The sequence below is a fragment of the Martes martes genome, assembly GCF_963455335.1.
Source record: "Martes martes genome assembly, chromosome: 16".
Lineage (NCBI taxonomy): Eukaryota > Metazoa > Chordata > Mammalia > Carnivora > Mustelidae > Martes > Martes martes.
This window is the reverse complement of record NC_137904.1, coordinates 59,645,362-59,670,234: the sequence shown is the minus strand read 5'-3', so window position 1 is coordinate 59,670,234 and position 24,873 is coordinate 59,645,362. Positions and strand designations below refer to the sequence as shown.

Below are 24,873 nucleotides of genomic sequence, written 5' to 3'. Positions count from 1 at the left end.
CAGACCTGGCACCTCGCGAATGTTTGGAGCGCTCCTCTAGAAACTGAGGTACTTATTTGGGCCATGTGTTTTGATTCCCACCCCCTCCTACTCACTGATGATTTGGTGGCTCCTCTGAGACTGCGTCTCTGGTCTGGTCTGTGTGGCGCGGCCACGCCCAGCAGAGGTGCTTGGCACCCTTGCCCAGAGCCGTCTTGACCAGAGCCCTTTTCAGGCGCTAGTACTGGGTGTTGTTAAATTAGGCCCTCTCAGGCTCCTGGAGCAAAAGGCTCATAATGAGAGGGCCACATGTCCTTGCTAATTGTCAGGGTCCCTTCTGCTGGAAATAACCCTGCTGGGTTCTTTTCTGGGAAGAGTCTGAGGCTCCAGGGGACCGTCTGAAGGGTTAGCTCTGCCATATCCCTCTGGGCTGTGGCCGCCCAGCAACAGGACAGATCCTGCTAGGGGCCCCTGCCTTCATTTTTCCTGCGTCCTGCTGAGGAGCTGGGGCTTCTCTGTGCTTCCGGGGGTCTCGGCATCAGCGGGCCTCCTGCTGCGCCACGTGCAGCCTCATCTCTCCTACCTCGTGTGCTACATTCGAGGGTTCCAGATTCCAGGACTGCCTGGGGTGGAAAAAACCGCTGTTGTGGCTGAATGTGAAATTGCTCTTTGGGTAAAAAAAGAAATGTTTCTTTATGGCGTAAATGGTGTATCGCCTATTCCCCACCAAATATTTGCTCTTTTTCTGAGAATAGTCCCGGTTTGTGGTTTGGTGGAAGCAGCTGTTTGCTAAGGGAGGGCACCTGGCAGCCAGGGCCAGGCCCGTGTGGCAGCTTTGGCAGAGGCGGGCGCGTCTACAAAGACGGCGTTGTAGGGCGGTCTGGGGTGCGTGGGAGCTGTGGGACCCTGTGAGGGAGACCTGGGCATCTCTGGGACCAGTGGCAGAGACACTCAGGTCAGTATGGATGAGGTCAAGGCTGGGCATCCAGCGGTGCTCCTCTCTCCTCCACGTGCAGCTGTGTTCTCTGAGCCGTGGCCATGACAAGCATTTGTTCACTCCGGGGTGGTGCTCTCCATGACTCTTCACACTGACTGACCTTCCCAAGTGGAGGGAGCAAACCAAATACAATGGCGAACACAATGAGAAACAGGGTCATGGTGATGAATAAGCTGATCACTGCCAGGCCCCCCTGGTCCCACGGATTCTGCCAGAAATCATCATTCCACATGAGCTTCCGGTTTGTCAGTTTGCCCACGTGAACCTGGAAGAGAGGGGATGGAGGCCCTGAGTGCCGGGGCCTCTCCAAGGCCCTGTCGCAGGCACTGCTGTCCACCCCCAACCTTATCCTCTGGAGCAGCCTCAGAGCAGCTGGTCCACCTCTGCAGGGACCGCGGGCTTGACGCCCTGGTGTGAACAGGAACTGTCCCATCCCTGAGATCGACTCGGCTCGAATCTAGAACGCTCCGCTACAGATCCTTGCTGTTTTCCCTACCTCGACTGCCAAACATTTGGGAAGCATTTTGAGAGATAAGCGTTGGAGTCGAGGAGTGAACTGACTCCAGCTGAGGCCTGGCTGAGCTAGCTCCCTTGGAGGCAGCTGGAAACAACTAGGCAGTCTCGAAGCAGCTCAGGCGGGCAGGCTGCGGGCCGGTGGCCAGTTGAGGGGAGTGGCGGCAAGAAGGAAGGAGTCACTACCTGATTCTGCTGTTAACACTCCCGTGTCCTACGGGCGGGCTGGTCAGGGTAATCCTGCGGGCCCCACTCTTTGGGTGCCCGAGCCACACCCTGACTCAGAGAAGCAGCTGTTGGGAGGAAAAGGTGTTGGCATGGCCAAGTGGCCCTGACCGGACCTCACCGCTGTCACGGGAGCGGACAAAGGTGGGCTAGGGCCTGTTGCCCAGCAACTGCCTTCCCCTTCTGCCTTTCATACTTACCCCTGCAGCTGCGTTCTGTCCTTTTTGTGATGTCGTTGTGCCGGCTGTTCAGGGTACAGATGCTCAGGCGTCCTCGCAGAGAGAAGTCAGGCTTGGGATGGGGTGGGGAAGGACACTGGATCCGGGACCCTTGCTGCAGGCCACCTGTCCGCCTCGCCTGTGGCTGGGTCCTGCCTCTCCGCTCTGTCTGGCTGCCAGCCTGTGGACTGCGAGGTCCCGGCCAGAGCGCAGGAAGCCCCGGGCTGGAGCCGCCCCTGGGCTTCTCTCTTCCTGCGTTGCTGGGGGCCTGGTGAATGGTTAACTAGCCCCGGCTGGCGCCTCCTGGAACGAGTTTCTTTGTGGAGGTGTTTATCACCATTGAGGCCCCAGAGTCCTGCGGTGGCTACCTTCTCGCTAGTGCCTTCGCTGGCCTCTCAGCTGCTCCACGTGGTCGGTTCATACCCACTGGTGTGATAGGGCAGCGGGGAAGCAGAAATGGAAACTTACAGACCACGATTTATTCCTTACAAGTTAGGATTCAAGTGCCTAGTGTGGCCAGGAACCACACTAGGTGCCTCATGTCCATTGTGAACCAAGGGAGGCAGGCCCTGCCCACCCGGGCTTCTACTCTGTCGTGCTGGTCCTCAGCCCTGCTCATTAGAAGCATCTGGGCCCTGCCTGGTATCACTTAGCTCAGTCCCTGAGCAGTCAGAGGAGCCTCATGATCTGTGAAGCTGGCGGGGCGATGCTAACACGCAGCCGGGGTTGGAGGAGATGGATGATGAGCGAGTTCAGTGAAGTTCTTCTTAACTGTCCTGGGCTCACCCGAGGTTTCGAGTTTCCCTCCGTAAAACCTACTGACACGTGCCCTTGGCTGCTGAATGCTCCCAGCCAGCAGGCTGGTCTCTAGCACAGCCGCCTACTTCCTTCATCGGTGAACTTGGATACTTATCGGGAGTCAGCTGTTTGTTCCCAAACCTGTTTGTGGCACTTGTCCTTGTTATTGTAATGACATAATCACACTTAATGTTACATAAAAGCACGGAGCAGCAGGAATCACCGAAACCCCAGTTCTGCAGCTGGGGAGCAGGCACCGGAGTGAAGCAACTTACCCAAGGTCGTCCAGCTGAGAAGTAGCTGCTGGGGGGGGGGGTGTTTAAACCCCCGCTGTGGGGCTTGGCTGCAGGCTGAGCGCCACTCCGTGCTGCCCCTCAAGGGGGTGGGGCGGGGTTGGAGGGAGTTGTTATAAGCACCTGTGACCACTTTGGAATGACTTTGGAATCACTCAGTATGTCTGTCAAAACAGATGTGGCAAGACAGCTGGCAACATTTTGCAAAAATCCAGGATTTCACATGTTGATTTCTTTATGGATGTTTTTAAGTTCTTGTTCTGCTTTATAGTTACCACAGTTAGCAAAGAGCCAATATAGGAACTCTCCGGCCAGCAAACCCCACACTCGGAGGAAAGGCCTTGGCCCTACGGCAGAAAGACTGGCCAAGGAATGTGCACGTATATGTTTCCATTTAAAACGAGATGTGGGGGGAATGTTTTGTGTCGTGTACACCAAAGGGTCTTGAACCGACTTTTTTAATTAATTGCTGACCCTGACCAGAAAATTCTACAGAAACGATTCTCATGAAGGGAACATGATGGGAAGAGGTGGAGAATGCTGTTGGTGTGTGTGGTGTAGTCTGGCCTGGGGCTGAGGTGATCCCCCGTAAGGAGTGAGGTTAGGTTGAGGCATGAAGACCACGGAAGGGGTAGGACTAGGGCACAGAGTTTCATGGCAAGCAGCCGGTCCTGAGGAGAGTGAGGAAACTACTTTTGAGAACAAAATTATTTTGTCCTCAGTTTTTTGGTCTGGAAGTTGTGTTGCCCGTGGGCAACTACGTCGTGAGGATTTTTACTGTAGGTCGCTCTTGAACTTAATGCTCGAGAGGACAGATTTAGGAGAAGAGTGTTTTATGTGCTCTCTGCCAGGTTTTGCTAATGAGATTTCTTGCGATCGTGGCTCAGTGGTGGTTTCTGGTAAATCCTAATAGCCGGGAAAATGCACGGATCTTAAGTGTGGACCTTTGGAGGAAGTGAGAGGCTCCCGTGGAGGTGAGGCCAGAGTCAGGAGACCTGACGAGGCTGGGAAGTCAGTGCAGCGGTGAGCGCAGGCAGACTTGGGGGTGGCTCGTTCCAGGGGGCCTGGCGGCGGGAATGGAGACTGTGATGGCCAGATGCCCTTCGGGGCGCAGACAGCCTGCTGGCCTCCCCTTCCGTGGCCACCATTGCTGTACCTCTCTGTTTGTTCTGTCCCACAATGGGGGGGTCTTGCTGCTTCCTCTTCCTGCCTTTCCGGAGAAGCCCTGTGCTGGGAGTGTGCCGGGCTGTCTTCACGCTGGAGCCAGCCTGACTTGTTGAGCTAAGTGGGACCGAAGCCCGCCCAGGACTGCCATGGGGAGCCTTTAGTGGCGGGGCTCAGCGTGGGCCAGTTTGCTGCCAAGTGGGGAGGAGTCAGCCTTTCCAGCAGTGCCGGGATGGCATCTTACTTGGGCTCCGCAGTTAGGAGGAGGAGAATGCCAGAGAAAAGGCCCGTGGTCCCCACCTCTTGGCAGCCAGACCACGGAGCCAGAGTCTGCTAGCAAGGAGGCACAGCCTCTGCTGCCCTCAGGAAGGGACATTCTTAGTACCGATGGGAACTTGCTTAAGGAAGAGGCACAAGGGGACTGGACTGCCACACCGTTGTCCTTCTTGGGGGCCCTCCAGCTGTGGGGCCTCCCACCTGCCCTGTGTTTCTTCTGGGAGGGAGAACTAGTTGGGCCCCACCCTAGCTCTGACCTCTTGGGCTCCACCCACTCAGAGGGAGGTGATTTTAAGACATTTTGGGGTGTGGGATCTAAGATTGGTTGATGGAGGGTAATGGGATGGGAGCCTTTTCTGCACTGCAGCTGGGAGGCCTCAGGGCCCGGGTGGGGTGCGCAGGGGCTCTGCAGTTGGGTGGGCTGGGCCCAGCGGCTGACTCTGCCACTTTTTAACTGGTTGAATTTAGGAGAGTGACCCAGTGTCGCTAAGCCTCAACTTCCTCATCTCTTAAATAGGGATAATAATGGTACCCATGGCGCTGAGGCTGCTGTGATCACACAGAATCACCTGCATCAGAATGCTTTAGGCTTGGGGCGCCTGGGTGGCTCCGTCAGTTAAGCATCTGCCTTCGGCGCAGGTCCTGATCTCGGGATCTTGGGATTGAACCTCACATCAGACTCTCTGCTCAGCGGGGAGACTGCTTCTCCCTCTCACTCTCTGTGCTCTCCCTCTCTCTCTCAAATAAAATGCATTTTTAAAAAAATACTTGAGGCAGTGGCCGAGCACACATAAGCCCTCAGGGAATTTTAGCCAACTTGATCACCACCTGAGCCCCTCACCATCCTCCTCGTCACCATTGTTATTCTGAATCCTGTTCTTGTGAGGTGGGTACAGCCTGGTTCTTGAATTTCTTTTCTTTTGTGTGGAAGGACTTCCTCTCTGGGTCTTCAACCTAAACCAAACCCGTCAGACAAGTCAGTGGACACCAGGAAGTGAAACCAGCCCGAGTTTCTCACACCTGCCTGCCAGCCGGAGATGGAGGGGAGCGGGGAGCAGGGCCTGGCATCCCTGATCCACTCCGTTTTCTAGGGAGACAGGGCTCCACCCCTAGTGGCTCTGGGGGACCAGTGGGGATGGAGGGAGAGGTACCATGGAGAGCTTTTTGGCTCACCCCCCACCCTCATTCCTGGGTTGGTAGCTCTACCTGGGCCGTTCTGTGGAAGAGAAAAACTGGAGGGAGGGAGACGGTGGTGGTACATTGCAGCGGGGCCAGTCCTTAAAATGGGTCCATGTTGCTCTTGCTTAGAGGGGCGGGCGGATAGTGACGATGGTTCATCTCTTCACATGCCCAGCACTGTTCCAAGTGCTTGCTGTAGGTCATCTCAGTTTCTCCTCATGAGCTCACCCCAGAGGGTAGCTGCCGGGGTTAGCAGAGTCTCAGAGGGCAGGAAATGTGGCGCGGGGAGGTCGAATCACTAACGGGCATTCACACAGCCAGGGAGTGGCGGCGTGAGGATTGGCACCCGGACAGCCTGGCACACAATGGGGAAAGGACTGAGGGGTCGGGATGCAGGTTATGGAGCACGGTAGGGGCCTGACCTCTTTTCTCTGACTCCAGAAGCGTGGGAAGACCCGGCGGCCTGAGCCCACTGGTGTGGGGCGTGCAGGCTACAGTAACTGGCGGCGGAAGCTGTGGGGTGGCATTCCTGAGCCCAGCACCCGGGCAGGCGCTACCCCGTCACGGCAGCGGGGGCATCTGGAGCCGGAGCTCAGCAGCAGCTGGCGCCGACAGGACTTTCACCCTCGCCCTTCCCCTGGCTCCCTCTTGCGTGGCATTCCTGCCTGCTTTTGTGTTTTTCCAGCTTTCACGGGCACGGGGAGTGTGGAGGCCTGGAAAGGACAGTCGCTGGCCACACCCCTGGGATCCTGGCGCATTGCCCTTCAGAAGCACAGTGCCCAGGCCAGGGAGTCTGATGCCGCAGAAACACATAACCAGAAAGCTTTTACTGGGAAAGAAACGGGCAAATACCGGAGCAGAATACTGACGCCGCCCCTCTGGTGGGAAGCTCGGGATCCAGTAGCTAGTGCACAAAGCCCTTCTTTGGCGTGGAGGCTCCGAGGGCCAGCTCCCCACAGGTGCGGGCTGTTCTCCGTCCGAGTATGGGGACCCTGCTTCTGTGTTTTGTTAAAAGGTGCAGATTGGGAAAGTTCCAGTTCATGTTTACTCAGTGTTTGAAACAGTTGACTCGTCCTCAGCCCCCCAGGATTCACTGGCAGGTCAGAGTTTGGGGGCTGTACCAGCACGTGTTTCCTTGATGAGGCTGCAGGTGGCGGGTTCCTGGGCAGGGCCGGAGCTGGGGCCACGGGATCGCGGTCTGGTGACCTGCGGGCCACAGGGCCAGGTGGCACCTGGGATCATGGCTTTGGCAGCCTCCTCTCCAGTGTCTCGTCCTCATCTCCGTCCCTCACGGTGGGGTCATGGGCCGCACTTGGACCTTCCTGCCTCTGCGCTCAGGGCAGCAGCAGCAGCAGCAGGCTATCAGCAGCAGCAGCAGCACGGTAGCTGGGGAGGAGGAGACAGAAGCAGAGGGCTCGCGGGGAGGAAGAACACACACCCGACTTCTAAAGAAACCCCTCCAGAGCTGTGCCGGCTCTTTGCCCAAAGATAGTCTGGTGAGAGGCGTTGGGTGTCCCCTTGCCAGCCACTGGGCCCGACCTCCCTATCGTGCCTCCTCTGCTGCCCACGGCTTCACTCCCTCCATCCCTCGTTGGGATGCGGGGCTGCCTCTGGGCCCAGGTTCCAGCGCCACCCCACCGCCGAAGCAGCTTGTCGAGGATTAGGGCAGTCCCTTGGCTCTCCCCCAAGGACATCTGCTTCTCCTCTGTCTGGGGGACACCTCGCCAGTCCTCTGGCCAGCACCAAGGTCTCACCTGGATGCCGGGAACAGCCAGGGACACTGGGGAGAAAGCGAGAGCCCCAGCTTACCTGTGAAAAGGAGGATGACCGAGAAGGCCACGATCTCCACGGGCTCGGCCTGGGGTAGCCTCTGTAGCTTGAGCAGTAGCCTCTCACCCATGGAGCGCATCTCCTGCACAAAGCTGGCAGCTGCCATGGTGCGCCGGGCTCCTGCCGGGCGCCTGTCGGGCGTGCTGAGCAGTGACGGGAGTCCCCACCCACCTGCAGCCCGCAGAACGGGTTAGTCGGGTCTCACCCCTGCACCCCTGTGGCTCATGAGCAGGGAGGGAGCCTTTGGGGCCCTCCGCCCAGCACCCGGCAGTGGCCCTCAGCCCCCACCCAGCTGATACCACCTGTGGTGGGAGAAACTGGTGATGGCAGGCAGCCTGAGGCTCTGCTGTGGGGGCTGCCCGGCTCAGCCAGACGCAGGAGCAGTCTGTCAGCTCGCCACGGTTGGCCAGGGTTCCTGACTTCGAGGTGGGGTGACTTCACGGTTACATTCCTTTGTCTCAGGCACCACTCCTGGTTTTGCTGGGGGGTGCCTCGGGCTGGCATAGCTCCCCTGGTGGCCCCTGGGTCCTTCAGGACTTCAGGTGCCTTGCCTGGGTTCTCAGCGGGGAGACTGGGCTTTGGGATTCCAGCCTGGAGCTCTTGGTCCTGTCATATGTGGGGCAGAAGGAGCAGGTTCTTCCTGGAGCAGGCACATGGGGGCTTCTAGCTAGGGTCAGCTCGAGGTCAAAGCAAACGGGGAGATGGTCTGAGCCCCTTTGGGGCCCCCTGCCTCTCCCACCAGCCCAGTTTCTTTACTCATAGATGTTCTTTGAGGAGGAAGAGATGACACCGTGTCCTTGCAGGTTTACCCAAGGCGGTCCTTTCAGGATGGGATCAGGCGTCCCAGTGCTGGTTTACCAGCCCCTCCCCTGCTGGCTCAAACCAGGAGAGTCCCCTCTGCCCCTACCCCTGCCCCAGTTATGTGGCAACTCAGCCCTCTTGGCCCCCTGACTGAGAGCCTTTTCCTAAGGGTGCCCGGCAGGGTGCAGGGCAAGGTCCAGGCTGAGCCTGAGTGGGAGCGCACTCTACCTCAGTGTCTTTCCCCTTCAGTGGACATGAGGGACCCAGTAGCTCTTCAGAGATGGACCAGGGACAGCCTATGCCAACCCAGCCTGAACTTGTTCACCTAAGGTGGCTCTGATCCAAGAGAGGGTAACAGGTGTCAGGGGCTCATGCCAGACCTGAGGATCTAATTACTGTCGCCTCGTCCTGGGCTGTGGCCAGGTGGTTCTCCTGAGAGGGCTGCAGTCTTGGAAGCTAGTCACTGCTGGGACTTCCGTCACAGTAGAGCTGCCTTGAAGGTCTGCTGCTTGAACCCTCTACCCCGTTCCTGGCCCCCGTGCACTCCTTCTGGCCTGCAGCCTTCGCCTGAGCCCCTCTCGGTGAGATTGGCGGGGGGGGGGGGGTGTCCCATCTGCTACGACAGCCTGCCCTCTTCCCTCTTGGAACAGTGCTGATCATTGGAAGGTGGGACCTCCTCCTGACCTTGCTGGTCCCGCCTGTGGTCACATAGGACACTTGTACCCCTCTTCTGCCTCGTGGGCCTTCGGGATCTGGACGGCAGCTGGCGGGTGTCTCACATGTCCCCTCTTCCACAGGGTAACTCCTCATTTGGTCAGCTGCCCCACAGGGAACATTGTTTTGATGCCATCTGACTCCTTCCTGCTTCTGTGACATGGACGTGTCTCTGTCTCTCTGTTTCTTTTCCTCATTTTACGTGAGAGGAGATGCCCATCTTTCGAGGCTATTGGATTGATTCCTGGGAGCACAGCGGCAGCCAGCACAGGTCCTGGCACACATGGGGGCCCCACACATCTGATTCCCCTTGGGTAGGGGGTTTGGCCACCATAGGAGCATCGAGGAAGCCTTTGGGGGCAGTCGTACCCCCTTGTATCTTGTCAGATAGGGTATGTATCTGGGGATCTTCATCTGTGTCCCACATTCCCAGGATGTCTGCTGTGGGAGGTGAGCCAGGAGCTGTGGTGTAAGTGACGTGGAGGGTAGCAGGCAGCCGGTGGGTCACTGGGGGATTAGCGGGTTTCCTATCGGAAGTGGGGGGCTCCTGGAGTTAGATCCTCCTGTCTGCTCTCACGCCCCACCCCAGGGTCAGCATGTTTCTGCAAAGGAGATCAAGATCCCGGTTTCCAAGTGTCCTAAAGGGCACTGGATCCCAGAGTGCCACAGGTCATCTAGCCCTGCTTCCCTTGCTGTACGGGGAACAGCCAGGATAGTAAGTGGTTCCGCTGCGGTTACACAGTGGGACGGGGAGCCCGGGCCCCCTGCTGCCCCATGCTGGCTCTCCTGGAAGCTGGTCCTAGGCGGCCTGCCCTCTGGCTGGCAGGGTAAGTCAGCTCCCAGTGGGGGCTACTGAGGGCACTGCCCATGCACTAGGCCCAGTGCAGAGATCAGGGCCCCAGAGCCTTTTGGAAGTAGGTGTGCCCGGCGTGACCAGCGCCATTCCACACTCCTGAGTCTGGAGCACTGCGTTTATCCAGGCACCTCACCCCCAGGCTGGGGCCACACCTGTTCTTTGAGAACCACAGGGGACTCGTCATCAAAAGGCCAGATCTTGTCTGTCTGCCTGCCTCTGGCTCACCAGACTCCTCCCCAAGCATAGGGCCCCTCTCCTCTAGTCACACTGAACAAGCCCCGGGCCCCTCCCGCTCTGACCAGGGAAGTGGGTTTGCACCGGGAGGGTGGTCTCCTCATTCTGGGGCCTCTCTGGATGTCCCCAGTTCCCATGTTCCCAGGAGTGCAGCAGCCCGCCTGCTGGTCTCATTCCTGGAGGAGGGAACAGAGGTGCCCAGCAAAGCCCCAGGGGAGACTTTGCACAGGGCTCAGGACTTGGGCGCCATGTCTCCTCCCCTCTTGGTCTGGCTCCTTCAGCCTGATTGGCCCTGCGCCTGCACTGCCTAATGTAGCCATCAGAGACTCCTTGAAAGAGGAAGCGGGCAGAGGCCAGCTGGGCCAGGGCAGCGCTTTCACTCGGGTTTCCAGGTCCAAAGACCCGGGGAGGGGTTGTGGAGGGGGAAGCCTTCACTTGTGAGTAAGACGGAACGTGGAGACCTGCCAGTCTGAGGGGTCTGATCTCCAGAGCAGGGAGGACCCAGGTTGGGCCAAGGCTACTCTGCTGTGCAGAAAGGTGGGCTTCGTTGTTCAGAAGCTCCAGCTCTGAAGTCGGCCGTCTTCCGAGCGTTGTGACGTCAGGATGCTGCAGCGTCCGACCCAGGGGACCTGCACCCCGCTCCAGGAGGAATGCCAGTCCACACCCGGGGGAGGCCGTGGCTGTGGCCGTGGATGGCATTGTGCCTTTGTGCCCAGGGCCTCTGGTGAGCTGATTTAACAAGCCGTACCAGCCCCTAGGGTCTCGCCCCGGGCTGCTCCCTGATTCTGTCTGGGCTGTGATCGGGAACGGGGCCACTGGACACCTGAGGTTCTGCCCCAAAGGCTGACAGGGAACCCCCTTTGTTTTTTCAGTTGACGTTCTGCCATTTCCACCCTGGGCTCGAGCAGAATAAACCTTAGTGGGGACCGTGGGAGCTGGAGGGACCTTGTTCTCCTAAGAGGGAGGAGGCACATTCCAGCAGGTCACAGGCGCTCTTCCCAGTGGGCTATTTAAAGCGACACTGGGGCCTGCCTGATGCCTGGTGCCCAATATAACCAGCTATCGTCAGGTGACCATGCCGTCTGTTCCTCAGCCGTTGCTCTGTAGGGTGTCCCGGTCTGTAAGTGTTCCCAGCTGTGACCTGGGGAGCGTGGGTGCTCTGAGGCTGGCTGCTGCTTGTCCCTTTTACTCACGGCTTTGGAGGGAGGAAGACAGGGAAGCCCAGAGCGGGTTCCGATGATCGCGTGTATCTTTCCGGTCTATCTCAAGAAGATAGGAAGGTCATCCATTCTCCTTCCCAAACTGCTTCCTGCCAGCGAACCAGGGAAATCAGAGTACGTCCCAGCCCTGTGCTCCGAAGTGCCTTGGTTGGAGGCAGCCAAAGCAAGTGGTTCCCACGGCCCCAGGAAGGGAGAGCAGCCTTGGCTGCCTGCATGGCCCTTCTTGGAGCCTTTGGAGGGTGCTCCATGGCGGCAGTGGCAGCGCATGGAGGGAGAAGTGAGCCGGGCAGAGGTGAAGGCTGGCAGAGCTGGAGGGACCAGAAAACCTTCCTTTGTGTGGCATCTCCTGGCACAGAGGACCTTGTGACAGAGCAGGCAGGCGTCCTGCAGGCTTGACAGCTGCCACTGGGTACTGAAGCTTCCCTGCTTCCTCCTGGCAAAACTGATACTCCAACCCCAGAGGCCCTTTGTGGAGGAGAGCAGGCAGCAGACCGGCCTGGGCGTGACTGATAAGTGGCGTGCTGATAGCGCCGGGCCCCTGTCATTTTGTCATGGTGGGTTGTAGCCACTCTTGCCCCACCGGGCCCTGTCTTGTTTGGGAAACGGCCCTGATGAGGCCAACCCATGGTTGTGGCAGATTTGCGGGGTCCAGAGGCCTGACCACTAAGGCGGAGGTGTCTACCGGGCACTGCGTCACGCCTTCAGACGATGCCCTTTTCTGCCTTGGCTCCAAGTTGCTGTGGGGAGTAGACATTTGAACCCAGAGCAGTCCTGCTTCCCTAACCTCGTGGGTTTTCCAGGACTAGAGGAGGCCTTCCTGCTGCTGGTGGTGGTACCCCTAGACCAAGGAGCTAGGCATCACCCCCCTATTCCAGCTCAGCGTCTGTGTGCAGGGGACCCCGACCACCCATGTTCTGCAGCTGCAGGGACTCTGCTCCCCACCCACCTGCCTTACAGATCTGAGCTGGCAGGGATAGCCCCAGGCTCACCATTGGGCCCTCCCCTTTCCCAGCCCTGCCTGCTGCCTCCAGCACAGAACCGGCGCTTGGCCCCTCTCTGCCATGCCTGGCCCATCGGTGCAGGGCTTTCAGTCTTCCCAGCCGCCAACCCAGGCCAAGTCCCACAGCCCCTGAAGAGCCAAGAACACTTGGACTGATCCTCGATTTCCACTTTTCCCTGGATTGTTGTTTTTCTTTCCAAGTAGATACTAAGTAGATACACCCCTCTCATCTGTGGCTGGCACCACTCACCTGTTTGCTTTGGGGGAAACATCTGGGGGGTGGGGAAGAGAGACTTTAACCCTAGTGTGGGGACAGGGAGGCCGGAAGAACAGGCAGCCTCGGTTCATGGGGCCCTGCCCAAGGGGGCTGCTCCTGGTGCTGCTCGAAGAGCCATTTTGGGCTCAGCATTCCAGTGACGCAGCAGAGGGCCAAATGCCAGCCGGGTCCTCCACCGGCCTCACCACCGTTGCCCTCTTCCCACCCACCCTGGGTTTAGAGTCAGGCCCTCGTGCTTCTGGTGCAGCATTCAGGGAGGTTTGGGAGCTCACGGGATTCCAGTTGGGCCCAGGAAGGAGCACCCGGGCTTAGCTCTCAGCTGAGAACACCTGGCCATGAGCGGGCCAAGCCCCTCACAAGAGGTGGCGGCTGCCACGCTGATGCAGGACACAGATGGGTAGAGCTGCTGCGGGTCCCACCACATCCTGGGGGGCACGAACTGGTGGGGCAGGCTCTGCCCTGAGCCGCCTCCACGGGGAGAAAGCAAGCACACTCAGGGCTCTGCATTGATCCTGGGGAAAAGGGAGGCTCAGTGGGCAGGCAGCCGTCCTCTCCCGAGCCAGGACAGCCAAATCCCCTGTTTAAGCCCCCTGAATAGAACAGGCTTAAACTAACTTGCAGAGTAAGCAGGCACTCGGGGCCCCTCTGCCTGCTCAGCAAGCAGGGAGGAAAGCACTTGGAGCAGAGAGCTGCAGCCTCGGCCCGTGTCCCTGCCGTGCCGGGCTCCCAGCATTAGAAGGGAGAGTCCACATTTAAACAGGCTGTCTGGAGACCGAGACCACGTTGCACCCCCGTGAGCCTCCCTGTTCGAGGTAGACGGTGGCTCTCCACCCTCGGGGCAGGAGACCCTGGCTGCCCCGCACCCCCTACCCCTCTCATCCGTGGCTGGCACCACTCACCTAGGAACTCAGATCCCGGAGAGCCCAGCAGCCTCCTGGGCCTGTCCTCAGCCCAGCCACCACCTCTTCCTTCCTTCTCGAATGCCTCTTTCCTGACCCGCTGCTGGGCGCCTTCCTCAGAGCGTGTGGAACTCCTGGCCGCTGACAGCCAGCTGCTGTCTCGGCCTCAGCTTTTCTGTTGTTGGTCGTCCTGGAGATCCAAGTGTCAAATTACACGGGGCGGCCACCAAAGTGAGGGAGGCAGCGCCACCTCCGCCCCTGCCCTGCCGAGGGAATCCCTGCTGGGACCTTGGGGGGATGGCTGGGACTCCGGCGTGCTGCCCTGCCCCTGGGAGGTCTGGCTGGGCGAGAGCAGCCTCTTCTGTTCCTCCTCTTCCTCTCTCTCCCTCCTGGCGGGTGTGTGCTAAGCCATCGTGGGCTGGGCCTGGGCTGGGAGGTGTTAAAAGAGGAGGTCGGCTCTCTCGTTCCCTGGCAGAGATGCCCTCTGGGAGGGTTCACCTGAGCGGCAGAGTCCGGGAGGAGGCCGCACAGCACTCCCAGCTCTTTGGCCCCCTCCCTCCCCTCAGGAGCACTTTGGGCCCATCCCCCCAACCCCCCCAACCTGTCTCTGGATACTCCCCAGCTGGTCCCACCCTTTGGCCCCTTCCAAGAAAGAAAGTGAATAGTGGGGGAACTGCCGGCCCACCCACAAATCCAGCCCCCTGGGGAGGCATCTGGGGAAAGAACTTGGGGGTGACTTGAGAGTAGCCTGCTTGCCTGGGGGGAGGGAGGCGGGGGGGCGGTGCCTGGTGCCTGGTGATCCCCAGCCCCTGGAGGAGGGAGGACCCTGCTGATCTGTCTTTCCGAAGTGTGTTTGCTGGGGCCGTTTCTGTACGCCTGGCCCCTGCCGGCAGGGACGGGCTCCGGAGCTCAGTGGCTGGCAGGGCCCTTTGACATTTGGTTGGTTGTGCCACCCCAGCAGCCCGGGCTGTGCCTGGAGCGGGACGGGAGCCGACCCCAGCCCGCATCTATGCGCTCTCAATGGAGCCCTTTGAGTGTGAGCACAAAACCCCAGTGAGTCCGGGCTTGAGGGAGGGGGGGAAGGAAGCCAACCGTGTAGCCCCACCACTTGGATGCCAGAGGCTGGACAGGCGGCCACTGTGCAGATGCACAGACTGGCCATGGAGGGAGTCCCTCGGTGATTTAGGAGTGGCCGCAACAGTGCCCTCTGGTGGCCGCCTGGGCCCCTGTGCCACTGGAAACGGCATTCTCGAACGAGGCAGCCAGACCCCACTTTCTAGGGCCTGTGGAACCATCCGCCCTTGCTCCGGTTCCTGCCCCTCAGGGCCTCAGCTCGTCAAAGTGTTTCTTGGAGTTCTAGGCGGTGCTCACGTTGAGCGGCGTTCTGGTTAGAGAGTGACGCCCCCAATTCTCATCCCCAGGATGTGGCGCCTGGACAGCCCTGCCTCTGCCGCCCAGTCTCTCAGGCTCCCCTACCCTGTGCCACATTCCCGCGGCAGGACTGGCCCTTGGCAAGGGTCCCGAGAGATCTGTGGCCCCTCCGGGGGCCTCTGCAGCTGCCCCAGGGACCAATTGTGCCCCCATCCTGGGAGTCATAAGAGAGACAGCTGCAGTCTGGTACCGCAGCAAGGGGGCTGTGGCAGGGTTGAGGCCCCGGAAGATGCGATGAGACTCCTTCCCAGGCTGGTCTCCTCGCTGCCCTTGCCAGTGAGCCGTGTACGATGCCAGCTCGCAGAGCTGCTGGTTTCTGCTCTCGGGCAGTCCCCCGGCTCCGGGCTGCACGTGCAGGCAGTCTTCTTGGGGACAAAGAAGGTCTACAAGAGATAGAAACAGGGCAGAGTGCCGAGGCGGGGGTAGGGCCACCTCTGTCCCCCGCCTCTGGGAAAGAGTCATAAAGAGGGCTCACCGTGCGCCAGGTGTCGTACATGGTGCCTCGGGGCGCCATCTTCCCCAGTCCTGCTCGGCCAGGGGAGCCAGTGTTCTTCCTGTACCGTTCGACAGGCCAGAATGTGTGGGCTTTGAGCCATCCAGTGGTTCCCTTAAAGAGGAGGCCTCAGCAGCAGAGTCAGCGTCTGTACCCAGAGCTGAAGCCGCTTCCAGGGCACCCCGCCGCCAGAGGGCACGGTAGAGGGCAGGAGGCCAGGACCTAGAGAAGCAACCTGTAGCAAAGCAGGACGGAATGGGGACCACATCCTGGGTCCACTGGGTATGTTCTATGACCTTGAGAAAGCTCCTTCACCTCATCCTTGTCATCTGTAAAATGGGTGACCAAGTGATGCCTTGCCAGGCTCGGACAGCATGAGGTGTGTGTGATACTGAGTGTGGTGCCCACACATAGGGCTCCTCAGCCAGAGTGTAGGGAGTAGGGAGATGAACACTGGCCTGCCTAGGTCCCTCACCCCTGACCCTTGCCGTGCTGCCTCCGCCAGGTGCCGCCATGCTGCCATTGCCAAGTACTTTGGGGATGCGCCCCCTGCCTGCGCCAAGGGCTGTGACCACTGCCGGGACCCTGTGGCCCTGCGGAAGCAGCTGGAGGCCTTGGAGCACAGAAGCAGCTGGAACAAGACTTGCATCGGGCCTTCCCAGGGGAATGGCTTTGACCCTGAGCTGTATGAAGGAGGCCGCCGGGGCTATGGGGGCTTCAGCAGGTGAGGGACTGTGAAGTCAGGGACCCCCAACCTGCAGCAGATAGGCCAGCATCCTCCCCCTCGTGCCAAGGCCAGACCAGGGGCGCCGCAGTGCCATTGTCCATTCCCTGTCCCTGTGGACAGTGTCGGAGCCGGGAGCCTAGTGTTCCTCCTACCTGCCGGGCTGTCAGAGACAACAGTGCCCCACCAGAGAAGTGTGCCAGGAGGACAGAGCCCAGGCCCAGGGCTGCTGACACCTAGCCTGTCCCCTAGGTACGATGAAGGTTCTGGAGGCAGTGGGGACGAGGGCAGAGATGAGGCCCACAAGCGGGAGTGGAATCTCTTCTACCAGAAGCAGATGAGCCTACGCAAGGTGAAGGGGATGGGGGCCTGGGACCCCCATTCACAGTCGCTCAGCCCCTTCCCTGGTGCCGGACGGGGGCCTGTCCTAGAGCTGAGCAAGATGCCTTATAGTCCCTTCATGTCATCTCCCAGGGCAAAGACTCCAAGATAGAAGAATTTGTACCTCCAGGTCAGTACAGAAATGTCCCTAGGGGCTTTTGGGCTACTCTTAGGGTATAGTGTCTCATTGGGGGCTGGGGACTCCAGAAAGCAGAGGTAGAGTGGAAGGACCCACCCCTCTTCCCCCCAGATGAGGACTGTCCCCTGAAAGAGGCTTCTAGCAGGAAGATCCCCCGACTCACTGTGAAGGTAAGCGGTGGACAGCCCCTCACACCGGCCCCCGCGACTCCTTCCCCAACCCTGGGCTTGAGTGACCAACTTCCCTCCCTTGTGTAGGCCCGGGAGCACTGCCTGGGACTTCTGGAGGAGGCTCTGAGCAGTAACCACCAAGCCACAGGCCCCACCCATGGGTGAGTGACCCGGGTCAGAGGGGCCAAAGAGGCTTCCCCAAGCTCCTATTCCTTGTAGACCACGAGAACCCCCATCCCTCCCGGCTTATTTGGGCCCCCCTCCCCCATACTGTGACCCATCCTTCTCCCAGTGGTTGCAGATCTCACCGTCCCAGCGGGGGGCAGGCTTCACCAGGACTGAGGGGCTGCCAGTGCCTGCTGGACAGTAAGCCCCAGGGTGCTTGGGGTCCAGGTCGGGATCCTTGTGCCTAAGGCCATGCCCACCAGGCCCTGAAGTCATCTCCAGGGACCCCAAGGAGAATCCCATAGGAGCTCCACAGAGAGAGGGCTCAGGCCCGCCTGATGCCTCACGCTCATTCCTACCCTCAGACCTGATCTCCAGGCCAAGGCTGTGGAGCTGGAACACGCGATGTTCCGAAATGCCAAGGCGGCCAACCTGTACAAGGCCAGCGTGCTGAAGAAGGTGGGCGCTGGGCAGGGCATGCTTCTGGGCTGGGGTGGGAGAGACAACCCCTCCAGCCTCCCAGGCTGCCTGCCTGCCCCCCGCCAGCAGGCCACTGACACAAGGCAGCCTGAACTCCCTTCTTGGCCAGCTGGAGGTGTTTCCAGCCAGCCCCATCAGGACTAGAACTTGGCCAGTTACCTGCAGCCACAAGCCCCAGAAGCCCACTTGGGAAAGCCTGGGTTGGGGTTCTCAGGAGCTAGTGGGTGTCACGGCATCCCTGCCTATCCCTGACTCAGGTGGCTGAGATCCACAGAGCCTCCAAGGATGGGCAGCTCTATGACATGGGAGGTGCTGCCAGGAGCTGCAGTGAGCCGGCCCAGCCCCCAGAGCCCACCGAGTATGACATCCGGCCAGCCTCCCAGGTGTACTCGGTGAGCAGCGTCCTGCCATCCACCCCAAACCTGGGTCAGAAAAAGGCATTGCGTCCTTTGTCCTCAGCCAGGGTACGGCCACTTGCCCTCTCGTGGCACCGCAGCCCTGGCCCGGGGCGCCCCGCGGCAGGCCGTCCACCTCCCCTCTGCAGCCCCCACAGCTCCTCTGTCCTCGGCCTGACCCTCACCCCGCAGTGTCCTGCCGGCTCTCTCCCTCCGCTCCTCCTGAGAGCCCACCAGCTCAGCCATTCCGGACCAGCCAGTGAGTGCGCTCAGACCTCTCTCTTCTTCACAGCCCAAACCCAAGCGGGTGGGAGCTGGTTTCCCCAGAGGCTCCTGCTCGTTCCAGACGGCCACTGAGCTGATGGAGAAGACGTGCGCCAAGGAACGAGCCCCCCGGCCTGTGCGGGGAAGTGAGCAGGAGCCCCCCAGCCAGCCCTGTGGCCTCCAGCGGGAGGACTGTAGTGAGCCCCTCCCCGGGCCCAGAGGAGAGGCCCCTGGAAGCAGTGCTCATTGTGGGGGGTCCTCCCCTGAGAAGGTGAAAAGCTCCTCCACGAAGACCGGTGCCAAGGCCCGGGCCAGCAAGAAGCAGCAGCTCCTCGCCGCGGCGGCCCTCAAGGATTCGCAGAACATCGCCCGCTTCTGCCAGGGGGCCAAGAGCCCGTCTCCCCTCACCTCAGCCCCAGGGGCAGAAGGTGCCGGCCCTTCCTGCGAGGGAGTGCGGGGACCCCCAGCAGCCCCGGAAAAGTGCTCAGGAGAGGAGGATGGAGCCCTGGGGGGTTCGGCTGCGCCCTCCCAGACCAAGGAGCGCACCAGGGAGAGGCCAAGGTAAGGGCCCTGATGGTTCTGAAATTCTCTGCCTCTTTGCTAACTGGGCCTTTGTAGCTCTGGCCGTCCTGGGGTGCGCTCTGTTGGGCTGGCTGGCTGGGGACACAGCTGGTGGCTGGAGTGCTCATGCTTGCTCTCCCCTCTCGCCAGGGCCTGCACACTCAGAGACCAGGACCCCCCTGAAGGCCAGCCCACACCCTCAGAGGAGACCCACAGGGGCAAGCGGTCCAGACCCCAGCAGGTACTGATAGGGACAAGGCCTCAGGGGAGGAGGCCTGCAGAGCAGGTCAGTATCTGTTCTCTGGATGAGGGGTTTGGGGAAAATCGTCTCTTCTTACATCCCAGGGATAGACGGGACAGGCTAGAGGGGACCCAGTCTTCCAGAATGAGGGAAGGGGCCCGTGACGGGGAACCCAAGAGTGACTCTCCACTCTGGTCCTGCGCAGGAGAACCCAGAGATCCGGGCTCAGAAGAGGCCTCGCCCCTCAGCTAATGCTTCCATCTTAGCCGAGGCCGAGGACAGCGTCTCGGCCGGCAAGCCGGGCATCTTGAACCCCACAGTGCAAGACTCCTGCCTTCTCCCAGCCCCTGGCATCTCCCTCAAGGAGGCCGCAAACGTTGTGGTCAAATGCCTGACCCCTTTCTACAAGGAGGGCAAGTTTGCATCCAAGGTAGGGTAGGTGGGTGGGTTTTGCCCTCCCCTGGGCCTGGGACACTTGGGTACCGTGGGGGCAGGGAACAGAGCCAGAGGACAAAGCAGGCTAGCCCTGAGATTGGCTGCCTCTCTCCCTGGGGTCTGCCTTGCCCCTGGGTCATGACTGAGGGCCTCTGGTGTGGGGGGCAGGTCAGGGGTCCGTGCTCTTGGCTCCTGTCACCCTCTGCCTCCAGGAATTATTTAAAGCCTTTGCCCGCCACCTCTCACACTCGCTGACGCAGAAGGCCTCTCCTGGAAGGAGCGGTGAGTGCCCACGTCACCAGGCCAGGAGGTGTTTGCGGGGCTTGGTGGCAGGGAGGGGACTGGCCCTCACTGAGGTTCCCCCTTCCCGAATCTGTAGTGAAGGAAGAGGCCCAGGATTTCATCAAGCAGTTTTTCCACGGTCGGGCCCGGTGCGAGAGTGAAGCTGACTGGCATGGTCTGTGCGACCCACAGAGATGACCAGCTCCTACCCGCTAGGGCCAGAGTGCTCCCCCCGCCTCAGCTGTGGGCCAGCCTGGGCCTCACTCAGGAACAGGGACGGGGGAAAGCCTGCAGGCGTCAGGGGCATCATCGTTGCTCAGGGTCCGTTATCTTCCAGCCATATTTGGAGATGGCCCCAGTCACCTGCCAAATCGAGGCCGGAGGCCGGCCGCTTCTGCTTGCAGGGTCTGAGGGCTTCCTCCTCCTAGCCTCCCTGCCTCTCTCGGCTGGGTTTTCTGAACCAGATCCCCAGATTAGAAGGTGGCGGGGTGGGGGTGGTGGCTGCTGGCAGAGGAACAGGAGAGAAGAGCGGTCCCTCTGCCTCTTGTGGTTGAATTGTAGGCCGGGGTGAGGCCACCAGTCCGAGGCATGGGGCCACTTCAGGAAGAGCCCTGCTGGCCTCGGGTTCTGGGCCCACTAGCCCTTTCCCTCATGATGCCAGCTTCTGGCCTGGCCCCAGGCACAGAGCTCGGGAGCAGCGCAGCAGCTGGGCCCTGCTCTCTGCTCAGCTCCTGGTCAGGAAGGCTGGGCTGGACAGAGACTTAGCAGAGAAATAAAGTCCTGTTGGATTTGACACACACACGCCCACAAAACATGGCCTTTTTCTCTTGGGAGTTTTATTTTCTCACTGTTTGCTTCCCCCAGGCTTGGGTGGTTCGTGCTCATGCCGGGCCTGGGCCTGGGGATGGCTGGATATCCCCCTCGCCCAGCCTGGGCAGCATCAGATGCCCGAGCCCGCTCCTGCAGCCCCCGCTGCAGCCCCCACCCCGGGGGGTCCTGGTGTCGTCCTTCTCAGTCGGTATCAACTGGAGTAGCTCCTGCCCCGTGGCCTCCACTGTGGTCAGCAGCGCTGTGCTGTGGCAGGTTCCAGAACAGCCAGGTGGGGACGTCCCAACCAAAATGGCCTGACAGCACCAAGGGAGACCTTCCCAGTCCGACTGGGATGTGGGAGGGGCCCCTTCCTCATCTCCTCCCCTCCCCCATTCCTCTTGGTTGAGGCTGGCCACTAGTTGGGAGCAAGGCTGCTGTCCCTCAGGAAGGCGATGGTGTCCTTCAGCTCCTGGGCCTGCCCGGGAAACAGGCCTGTGAGGACAGGGCCCCCCGGTGTGCCCCCACCTCTGCGCTGGGCCTGCAGCACCCCCGAGCCATGAGCATGGGGACAGGCTCCGGGCATGCTGGGCCTGGGTCAGGCACCCCCCGCCTTGCCAGGCTGTCGTCAGAGGCCCCGGCCACTCACTTTCGGCAGCTCAAACCAGATGGTCTGGGGGCTGTCGGCCGAGCCGTAGTTGAGCTCCAGGCCAGGGGCCCCCTTCTTCTCCAGGGGGCTCAGCAGGTGGAGCTGGTGCAGGTCCTTCAGGGCGATGGAGCAGCACGGTTTCTGGGGCGGCAGAGACAGCGGAGCTTGGCCTCTCTCCGGGGAGGGGTCGCCAGAGGGGATGGGACAATGGTGCAGGGGCGCTGGGACCAGCACAGGCACAGGATCCCGGCCCACCTGGTTGAAGGGGTCCAGGAGGATGAGATGCTGGCGGTTCAGGCCCAGGAGGCTGGGTCCAGGCAGGGCCAGTTGACTCACCCGCAGCACCACATAGACCGTGTAGCCGAACAGGGGCAGGTGGCTCACAGCCTCTGGGAACGGAGGGGCCCGGGGTCAGCGTTCTGGCCGTTCACGCCCTGGCACCTGCCCGAGTGGGCCCCTCGGTTGGCCGGGCCGGGCCGGGCCGGGCAAGTAGGGAGGCTTCCTCAGGCCCCCCGACCCCTTCCCTTCTGGGCCTCTTGCCTCGGCCCCTGCGACTCCGGGGCCCCAGACCCACCAATGAAGCTGATCTGGGCTTCTTGGGAGCTGCAGCCTCGCAGCTGCCTCAGCTCCTGGTACATCAGGTTCTTCACGGTGGACGCGTTCACTTGCGACCGCAGCGGCTTTGGCAAATAGTCCAGCAGGTCTCGCCTAGGACACAGAGTGGTCGCTCAAGGCTGGGTATACAGCAGGTGCTCAATGAACGGGCAGGGGCTACCGTGGGTGAGATCGGGAATCCAGACTTACGAATGAGGCCCAGGCCCTGCCTATGAGGAGCTCGGGGTGGGGAGGTCAGGGATACACCGCCTCCACAACTCCAGGCCCGTGACGTTAAGGTCGTGAAGGGTGCAAGTCGAGTGGCCTTGGCACTGGAAGACTGGGTGGGGGGGGGAACTGAAGGAGAGGCCCGGGGAGTATGTGCTGGGGTGGGCCCCAGCACCAGCAGGGACCAGGGGTGGGGGGCGGTGGGGGGCCGTGTGAGCACTCACTCCGCCAGGTGGGCCCCTTGGGCCTTGCTGCAGTGCTGCAGGGCGGCCAGCCTGGCAAGCCGAGCACTGGCCTGGGGGGTCACCAGCAGCTTCCCCTTCAGGTAGTCCTGCAGCACCTGAGGGGGCGCGGCCGTGAGGGGAGGGAGGCCTGGAGGGCCCCCGCCCGGGCAGGGCTTCCTCTGAGCTGCAGCCCAGGGTCCAGCCACCAGCTGGTGGGGGCCGGGGGGGTGAGTGGGGGGTGGCAGCTGACCTGCATGTAGTGGGTGGTGGTGTAGGTGGGATTATCGAAGTGCAGCGGGGTCTCCCAGCTGAGCCGCCGGCTGTGCAGGCTCACGTCCTGATCCACCACGCTGTTGAGGTACTCGTGGGGCCACAGGGGCCGCACCAGCTCGCCTGAACGGGGAGCCCAGGTCCACAGCCCGCCCTGACATCCAGGGCCAGTCCTGCCCGCAGTCCTGCCAGCCCCAGCCCGGAAACCTGCCCCACTCGTAGGCATACGACCGATAGGTCAGCTGCCTCCTGGAATCCAACCTGCCCCCCCCACTTCCCCAGGCGAGGGGCTCACCTTCCCTTTTGATGAGGAAAAGGGCAAATTCCTGCACTTCCTGGGGGTCTGTGATGCCCATTTGCTGACACAGGTCCTCCAGCACTTCCGCTGCCACCTGGGGCATGTTGACAGGGCCGTGCGTGGCGGGGCTGTGAGGCTGGGGTGCGGGGGGTGCCCAGAACTGATGCCACAAGCCTTCCTGTCTCTCCCAGCCCCTCTTCCCAGGCCCCATGCTCACCGTGAAAGTCCGGATATCGGTTTTGTAATCCATACCCCCTGGCAGGTGAATCAGAAGCGAGCGCACTTCTTGCCCTTTCTGCCAAGGCAGGTTGTAGGGTCAGTCCGGAGGCCCCAACTCCCTGTCCCCACCAGGGAGTCCCATAATGCCCAACCTCCTGTACCCAACCCTGCCATACCAGGAAAGCCTGAGTTTCGCCCGGGGAGGGCAGCCGTGAGCGGCCCCCGTATTTGACTGTGCGCTGGAGGTGCTCTTGGCTTCTCCGGGCCAGCTCTGCAGAGGGGAAGCGGGCCGGGGTCACCAGCATCTCCAAACCCCTCCCCAAGCTGTGGAGACCCCAGCCTGGGAAGTCCCTCCCATAGGCACCTTGGCTTGGGCCCGAGTCCTGCAGAAACTTGGTCACGTAGGGCATCAGCGTGGCTGACGGGGGGAAGAAGCCGGTCAGGAGGCTGAGGAAGCTCCAGCCGCGGACACAGTGTTCCCTGCAGGGTGGAGAGTGTGGGCTTCAGGCCGGCAAGATCGGGCCCCTGCCCCGGCTGCCCCCCCGCCACTTCCCCCAGCCCCGCATACTCACGGCTGAGGATGTCTGGTCACCTGCTTGATGACTTGGCAATAAATCTCATCCCTGAGGTTCTTGTTCTCCCGGCACAGCTGTGGGGACCGAAGAGCGGGGCAGGGTGACACGGGAGCTGAACTCAGAAATCCCACTAACGGGGCACCTGGGTGGTTCAGTGGGTTAAGCCTCTGCCTTCGGCTCAGGTCATGATCCCAGGGTCCTGAGATCGAGCCCCGCATCGGGCTCTCTGCTCTGCGGGGAGCCTGCTTCCCCCTCTCTCTCTCTCTGCCTGCCTCCCTGCCTACTTGTGATCTCTCTGTCTGTCAAATAAATAAAATCTTTAAAAAAAAAAAAAAAGAAATCCCACTAACAGCCATGGCTGGGGCCACCTCTCGGTCTTGGATACAGCTGTGTCCAACAGGTCACTCTCTAAGTCACTGTCTTCGTCCGCTTACGGGCTGCGCTCAGCCCTGTCTTCTCTGCTGGCTCCCCTTATTTCCTTGACCTCCAGGGCCTCAGTGCCCTTGGGCCTCAGTCTACACACCCTGCTGATCTCAGCTCTTCCCACCTGCTGATGACTACCCAGACTTCTCCCTTGAACCCAGGCCCCCCACTTGGAAGTCTGGACTGCACACTTCCTATGTCCAAAAGACTCCTGCACCAACCCAGACCTGCTCCTCCCTTAGGCCCCCTATCGAAGACAGTCTTTACTCTGGCCAAGGCCTCCGTGACATCCTTGGCACCTCTCTGTCACACCCCACGTACAATTCATAGCAAACCCTGTTGCTGAGTCTTTTCCCCGCAGCTGCTACCTCTGGGCCTGGCCCGCACCATCCCTCACCTGTGATTGTTGCAATAACGTCCTCTGGCACTGGGAGGGGTGGCAAACTGCGCCCCCTGAAAAGGTAAGCCAGTCTCTCTGCAAACCCCCTTGACTGCCCACGTCTCTTGAGAAATCAGAGTCCCAACAGGAACCTACGACGGCCTGCCGTGACCTGGACCTGCCGACTCCCTCCAGCCTCATCCTCCACTCTGTCCTGACTCACTGGGCGCACTGGCCATGCTGGCCTTGCTGGTGCTAAGGCCCACTGTCACCAGGACTGTTGCCCCTGCCCCCCTCTGCCTGCAGGTGATGCCCCCAACGCACACATGCCTCTCCCCCCAGCTTCCCTCACATCTCTGTTCCAGGATCGCCTTGTTACCAAGCTTCAGCATTCTAGCAGCCCCTTCCCTGCTGTATCGGTCTCCGCAGCACCTTTTACTCTTAGACACGTTGCGTCGTGGTTTACCAGATGTCTCCTCTCACTAGCTTGTAAACTTTGCGGGGACTGAGCCTGCTTGGCTCGCTGCTGTGCCCCCAGCATGTAATAGGTGCTCAATAAGTACTTTTGGATGA

The 24,873-nt window shown here is 60.8% G+C and overlaps 3 protein-coding genes across 4 annotated transcripts in view; 1 reads left to right on the top strand and 2 right to left on the bottom strand.

Annotated features, from left to right (window-relative positions):
* The window catches only part of RECQL5 (RecQ like helicase 5), a 35,123-nt gene extending 14,680 nt beyond the window's left edge, over positions 1-20,443 (top strand). Inside the window, exons 8-19 of the mRNA XM_080825787.1 lie at positions 15,903-16,121; positions 16,374-16,473; positions 16,596-16,632; positions 16,753-16,811; positions 16,899-16,972; positions 17,342-17,435; positions 17,714-17,848; positions 18,144-18,676; positions 18,827-18,917; positions 19,123-19,347; positions 19,565-19,634; positions 19,732-20,443. Of these exons, the coding sequence (XP_080681913.1) occupies positions 15,903-16,121; positions 16,374-16,473; positions 16,596-16,632; positions 16,753-16,811; positions 16,899-16,972; positions 17,342-17,435; positions 17,714-17,848; positions 18,144-18,676; positions 18,827-18,917; positions 19,123-19,347; positions 19,565-19,634; positions 19,732-19,832 (1,738 nt within the window). The 3' untranslated portion in view covers positions 19,833-20,443. The remainder of the gene's footprint in view (positions 1-15,902; positions 16,122-16,373; positions 16,474-16,595; positions 16,633-16,752; positions 16,812-16,898; positions 16,973-17,341; positions 17,436-17,713; positions 17,849-18,143; positions 18,677-18,826; positions 18,918-19,122; positions 19,348-19,564; positions 19,635-19,731) is intronic.
* SMIM5 (small integral membrane protein 5) lies at positions 5,386-13,854 on the bottom strand. 2 transcript variants are annotated; one of them, XR_013968226.1, is made up of 4 exons: positions 13,474-13,854; positions 7,452-7,643; positions 5,670-7,028; positions 5,386-5,417 (listed from the first exon to the last, which is right to left on the bottom strand). XR_013968226.1 is itself a non-coding variant. In XM_080827411.1 (3 exons), the coding sequence occupies exons 1-3, from the start codon at positions 7,974-7,976 to the stop codon at positions 6,931-6,933; spliced, it is 492 nt and encodes a 163-aa protein (XP_080683537.1). In that variant the 5' UTR covers positions 7,977-8,072; the 3' UTR covers positions 5,386-6,930. The 2 variants fall into 2 exon arrangements, 1 of the variants encoding a protein (XP_080683537.1); XM_080827411.1 differs by lacking the exon at positions 13,474-13,854 and adding an exon at positions 7,775-8,072 and having other exon boundaries at positions 5,386-7,028.
* A 416-nt stretch (positions 20,444-20,859) lies between the features above and the next one.
* The window catches only part of MYO15B (myosin XVB), a gene marked incomplete at both ends in the record, with an annotated part of 28,937 nt that continues 24,923 nt past the window's right edge, over positions 20,860-24,873 (bottom strand). Inside the window, 11 exon segments of the mRNA XM_080826684.1 lie at positions 20,860-20,919; positions 21,091-21,231; positions 21,346-21,479; positions 21,665-21,798; positions 22,137-22,252; positions 22,387-22,529; positions 22,702-22,798; positions 22,922-22,999; positions 23,100-23,194; positions 23,288-23,403; positions 23,496-23,572. Coding sequence (XP_080682810.1) covers positions 20,860-20,919; positions 21,091-21,231; positions 21,346-21,479; positions 21,665-21,798; positions 22,137-22,252; positions 22,387-22,529; positions 22,702-22,798; positions 22,922-22,999; positions 23,100-23,194; positions 23,288-23,403; positions 23,496-23,572 — 1,191 coding nt within the window.

What these genes read in the sequence shown, in the direction of transcription:
- SMIM5 (XM_080827411.1), bottom strand. Translation starts at nt 7,976, where the DNA reads ATGCCAGCCCGAGGCACCCCCCAGCAAAACCAGGAGTGGTGCCTGAGA. An exon ending in ACCAGTTTCTCCCACCACAG is followed by an intron (nt 7,644 to 7,774) that starts GTGGTATCAGCT and finishes TGCGGGCTGCAG; the next exon opens with GTGGGTGGGGACTCCCGTCA. An exon ending in GGTCATCCTCCTTTTCACAG is followed by an intron (nt 7,029 to 7,451) that starts GTAAGCTGGGGC and finishes CCTCCTCCCCAG; the next exon opens with CTACCGTGCTGCTGCTGCTG.